The sequence below is a fragment of the Arachis ipaensis genome, chromosome B06, assembly GCF_000816755.2.
Source record: "Arachis ipaensis cultivar K30076 chromosome B06, Araip1.1, whole genome shotgun sequence".
In the NCBI taxonomy this organism is placed as follows: Eukaryota; Viridiplantae; Streptophyta; class Magnoliopsida; order Fabales; family Fabaceae; genus Arachis; species Arachis ipaensis.
The window spans coordinates 2,100,562-2,106,173 of NC_029790.2; the positions used below are offsets into that span (position 1 = coordinate 2,100,562).

Here is a 5,612-nt window from a genome sequence, read left to right on the forward strand (position 1 = left end):
GCCTCTCTGTAGGAGGACATACTTATAATTTTCATAATAAAAATACTATTTGTACATTAAAATTAATTATTAAAATAAATCATTAATATATTTATATATAAATACATGGATTGTTTAATTTATTTTTAATATATATTTATATTCCAACATATATTTTATATTAGTAACTGATTTTAGTGTACATTTAACATGGTTATTTTTGAAAATTACTTTGCATAATTCTTTCATTAAAAAAGAGAAAAGAAAAGAAAAATTCTTTATTAAAGAAATGACAATATCTGCAACAAAGCAAATACATATACCAACTCCAAGTGATTTGATATTTATATTATAGATTAGACCAACTCTCACAATCTCACTGCCCTGTTTTTCTCAAACACTTTGTCCATTCTTTCCCCATCCATGTGCTTAAAGCAACTTCTCTTTACTTACCCTTTCCCTGTCTTTTATGTTCATTCCAAATTTCAAATCAAACATTTTTGTGATTACTCCTGTTAGCCTTAGCAGTTAGCACATAATTGATAGATATAGTTATATAGCAAATTTCACTCGCTCACAGTCACTTTTTCCGTTTCTTTTCTCCTCTTTTTCTATTCTTTTCTGAAGAAACAAGAGACCCCTGATGAAAAGGAACCTTTTTTCAACTGATTCTCAAATATTGTAGCCATGGCTACTTTTAGACAGATCCTTCTGTTTATATTATGATCCAAAAAAGTCACCTTTTTTCAGCAGATATACTTGTTCAGGTAATTTTGTGGCGGCTGCTGCTGCTGCTGTCGGTGGTGGTGCCTTGATGATGAAGGATTTTCCTTCTTGTTTTGGAGAGAATGGTGTTCAGGTAGCAGATGCATCATCATCCTCCTCCTCTTCAATCACAACAACAAGAGCATCACAGAATGTGGTTACTTGTGTCTATCAGTGCAAGCTAAGAGGATTTTCTTGCTTGATCATCAGTCTCTCATGGAGCAAGAATCTCATGGGTCAAGGCTTCACTGTTGGAATAGATGAGATGAACAATCGTCAAAGCCTCTGCAAGGTTGATATAAAACCATGGCTCTTCTCAAAGAGAAAAGGGTCCAAGAATTTGGATGTTGAATCTAGCAGAATACACATAATTTGGGACTTGAGCTCTGCTAAATTTGGTTCAGGGCCAGAACCATTGGAAGGGTTCTATGTAGCTGTTTTGTTCGACAAAGAAATGGTGTTGCTCCTAGGTGATCTCAAAAAGGAAGCATGCAAGAAGGTTAACAGTGACTATGTTCATTATGTTAATGAAGCCATTTTCATTGCAAAGAGAGAACACATATTTGGCAAGAGATTCTACAGTTGCAAGGCTCAGTTTTGTGACAAGGGTCAAGTTCATGATGTTAGGATTGAGTGTGACGCAACAATAGGTGTTAACAATAAAAACAGTGAGCCTTGTCTTGTGATTAGGATTGATAGCAAGACAGTGATGCAGGTGAAGCAACTCAAGTGGAAGTTCAGAGGGAACCACACCATTTTGGTGGATGGTTTAGCAGTGGAAGTGTTTTGGGATTTGCATAATTGGCTCTTTGGAAATGCTTTGGGGAATGCAGTGTTCATGTTCAGAACATGCATTTCAAGTACTGAGAAGGGGAAATCATCAGTTTCAGATCCTAGTGTTTTGTCTCAACAGTTAAGGGAGTCACAGTTACAATTCTCTCTCATTTTGTATGCTTGGAAGAATGAGTAGACAATAGGGGACTTGATAATAAGCAAGAAAGGATGTTACTATTCTTGAGGGTTATACTGATATTGCTAGCCACAATTTTCAACAAACATGTGATCATACAGTTTTCTCTCCTTTTTCTTGTGCTTTATATATAATTTGCGGCTTTTTAAAGTTCAGAATATTGATTTACATAGAGAACTTCTGTTTCTAAATTTTGGTTGGGCATGAAAAGAAAAAGGTTTCAATGCTTGCTTTCCAATTCTACTTTGAATAGTCACCTAAACATGCTGCATGAGGTTTGAATAATCAATAATAAAGCAAAGACAAATACTGAGTACTGAGAAGTGAGTGCAAGAAAGTAGAAACAGAATCTGCTCATATTCCTAACTCTGACATGTTTAAATAAAAATCAGTAGGATAGACTTTGACTCAGTAGTACAATTACTTTCCTTCTGATAATGCGGTGCACTGAAGAAAGAAGGTGCTATTAAATTATGTTTCTATGTACAAAACTTGGATGTATTTAATTTATTGAAATTTTTTGGTGGTAGGGGGTTGGTTTTGGTTTGAGTCTTAATTCTTTAGTCATTAGCCTTAGATATTGATTTGGAAAACTTAAATATATGAAAAATAATTTCTCTTGCTAGCAAATTCTCATATATGTTGGTAACCCATGGTTACATATATTCATACAGAAATTAACGTTACAATCTCTAAGCCAATTCACCTAATTTGAATGAACGTTTTATTTTAAACAGAAAATCACTGCTTCTTGGTACGACCATATGTGTCTTCAACACCATTTGTAACTCTTTCTCTTCGCTCAGCAATCATTTCTGAATATGCCTGACCCAACACCAAACATATTTAACCTCTCTATCCCTAATTTTGAAAAAACAAGAGTATTTAGGGTTTGAGATGATAGCTGACCTTGGGGTAAGAATAGAGGAAGATGAACCACCATGCGAGTATTAGTGATGATACGAGCGAAGTAACTAGCACTGAATGCGAAATTAACCAGCTAATAGCAATAACTGAAACTCCTGTTAGGGTTATTGTCCAAGGTTGACACCTACACAAGACATACGTATAAAAATACGATTGGACGGAGTCGTATTCGAGGGAGAGTTGATTCAGGTAACCATCCATGTCATCCACAGCACCATTTTCTTCCAAGAACAATGCTTCTTTTTTTGACTCGCTGGGATTCACACCAAACGCCGTAACCCCTTTCGTTCTCCAATTCATTTGTGTTTCGATTGAGCTACGTGGGAATCCGGACACAGGAACCGCCATCAGAGGCAGTGTTAGTCTCACTCCCATCATTTTTGCCGCTCAATACACTTATTAATTATTATCTGCTCCCTCTTATATGTTTATATAATTATATCTGATTAATGATTTTAAGTTTTAACCTCACATTTTTCTGCGGCTACGGTTTCTTAGCCTTTTTCCTTATGTATATATATTTTATTTATTCTTGGGTATCCACTACCCATTACTGCTCATAAGAGAGCTTTAAGCTTCAACGTTAGTTGCCTTTGGTTTTACACTTCTACCGTTCTCCTTTGTTCAACTTCATTTTTCGCTCTTTTTTAAGAGAAGGGGTTGTGATTTCATAATTCATATTAATGCCTAAATTGTCTGTTAGCAGTATCACAATAAACTATAGTAATTAGTAAATAGTAAGTTTAGCTAGTACGTTCCAAATTGCATCACCAAGACTAGACCCGAATGAGTTGCTATGAATAATGTTTCCCTTTTCTTAACTACTAATTCGGTGAATGATTTCATTGATTTGCATAATATATTGTTCCTTTTCTTTTATTTATTTTTCTGATTCAGTAAATGATAATGGACTATAAATACTCTAGATTAAAAATGGTGATCTCCAACATGATGTATCGAACTACCGAAAATGAAAATTTCACTATCATGTGATTCCGAAAATTGCGTGTTTTTAACCAATCTGCATACAACTCAAAATTTTCAAAGGGAGCAAGGAAGAAATGACATCAATTTGAACTGTGTATCAAGACAAATATGGAGGGCTCCAACTACATAAAAGATCCCTTTCGGGTTCACAAAAAGTAGAATACATCTCTTCCGAAAAAATAAAATAAATCCATCGTACTGATGCTTAATGAAAACAACCTTCTATAGGGGAGCTGAGGAAGAGAACAGAAAAACAATTAGGGAAAAGAAAAATCTAACAGTAATGAACTTCAACAAGAAAATGTCAATGAAAGTTCGAAGTTACCGGTCCACAGTTACCTGGTATCCATAGTACCATTTTCATCTTCCTCTATTGCTCCCCTAGTACACAAAATTCAGAATGCAAAACACGAATGCTATGATTAGAGGCGAGAGTTAAACAAAGCATCTCTCACAAACAGTGCAAGCAACAACATAACTAAACTCCAAATGAGAAATGCTAGAGGCCAACACCTTTTATCAATATTAGCCAACCGTTTGGAGTTTGGACCAACACTTTAGTTTTATTATTTTATACTATTAGGAATTACAGTTTAGGGTTTAGAATTTAAAATTCTCTTTGTTGGCCAAGTGTTGACAAAAAAATGATAACTTTTGTTGGTCATATAGTATTTGCTCATCAAATTGGCTCCGTTCTTGTGGCGGCAAAACAGCTATCTCGGATATCCAACATTGGATATGAAAAACAGACTAGATGCAACTTGTCATGTAAGCTATTGCATTCGCCAAAATATATTATATCTATTCCTTCATAAGCTTTCAAAATAGTAAGATCATAAGCTAAACAATCACTGTAAATTTTTTACTAATATAAAAATTCAATTGATTGCTTTCAACATGGTCCATCATGCGCGAGTGTGCACATACAAAAAGAGAGTACCTAGTTCACCAAATTGTCGTCCTTATATCAATGCGATAAAATGTGATCCGTTGCAGGGCCAGAAGGTCGATGCCATCGGGACTTTCTTTAAAAAATACCATAGCTAGCATTATTACTATTTTAGCTGCTCAATGGTGATGGAGGACTTCTCTCACTATTCACCAGTATCAGGGGTCTCTGTTGCTGAGAAACAATCAAGAAATATGAGACTTGGCAACTATGGAAGTAAAAACAAAAGGTCTCTCAACCTGAGGTAAATACTCAAACTTGAAAAGTGTATAACCTTCTGTCTGATGGATAATCAACCATCAAACGCATCCAAGGCCTTGTATCCAAAACCTCCTTGACCGGCATAATACTGCAAAATAGAGCAGAACTTTATGATTGAATATATAATCACAGCTTTTTTTAAAAGAAAGTTTACGTTATGTGACCTTAAGGTCGGGCGAAACCATAAAATCAGCCACCGATGCAATGACCAGGTTAGCCAGCCTATATTACACCCCTTTGGCCCTTCCCGGACCCTGCGTAATGTGGGATGCTTGTGCACCAGCTGCCCTTGAAGAAAGTTTAAGGAACACATTGACAAATTATAAGCATTACCTAGAGCTGTAGCACATATGCTGCCGGTCAGTCCTTAATCCTAAGCCTTCCCTGTTGGATATGTCCTATTTAAGAGAAAGAATATTGAATTAAAATTTCAAATTTTAGAAGAAACTTATCTGTAGTGTAAAATATTTCTATCTACTCACGAGATGAACAAGTGATTTGAAATTGCCTGCAATGATTGCTGTCAACAATCTAGCAACTTCCATCTGCACATTAAACATTAGCATTTCTGGAAGAAATGAAGAATGGTTTGCAAAAGAAGGGAATGAAATTACAACACTCACCTCTTTGAGATGCATGCAATCCCTCAAATTTAAGAACTCAAGAAAATTCCCACCTTTGCTATTTCCAAGGTTTCTGAGAAATAAAGTTTTTAGCTTTTCAAATAAATATTCAAAGGAGACAATCAGAATCTGAGGTGCTATTATCGAAGTC

At 35.4% G+C, this 5,612-nt stretch overlaps 3 protein-coding genes across 3 annotated transcripts in view; 1 reads left to right on the forward strand and 2 right to left on the reverse strand.

Annotated features, from left to right (window-relative positions):
* Positions 281–2,434, forward strand: LOC107645184. Its single transcript, XM_016349152.2, has one exon. The coding sequence runs from the start codon at positions 794–796 to the stop codon at positions 1,712–1,714; it is 921 nt and encodes a 306-aa protein (XP_016204638.1). The 5' UTR covers positions 281–793; the 3' UTR covers positions 1,715–2,434.
* On the reverse strand, positions 2,318–2,765 carry LOC107645186 (the record flags this gene model as incomplete). Its single annotated transcript, XM_016349153.2, is given in 2 exon segments — positions 2,318–2,539; positions 2,624–2,765. Coding segments are annotated over 2 exon segments (226 nt in total), but the record flags the coding sequence as incomplete, so codon positions are not given.
* The window catches only part of LOC107646206 (F-box protein SKIP17), a 4,355-nt gene continuing 2,337 nt past the window's right edge, over positions 3,595–5,612 (reverse strand). The window contains exons 8-12 of the mRNA XM_016350409.2: positions 5,462–5,534; positions 5,321–5,383; positions 5,172–5,236; positions 4,852–4,926; positions 3,595–4,751 (exon numbers count right to left, since the gene is read on the reverse strand). Coding sequence (XP_016205895.2) covers positions 4,736–4,751; positions 4,852–4,926; positions 5,172–5,236; positions 5,321–5,383; positions 5,462–5,534 — 292 coding nt within the window. The 3' untranslated portion in view covers positions 3,595–4,735. The remainder of the gene's footprint in view (positions 4,752–4,851; positions 4,927–5,171; positions 5,237–5,320; positions 5,384–5,461; positions 5,535–5,612) is intronic.

Coding starts and splice junctions, on each gene's coding strand:
- LOC107645184 (XM_016349152.2), top strand. CDS start 794: ATGATGAAGGATTTTCCTTCTTGTTTTGGAGAGAATGGTGTTCAGGTA.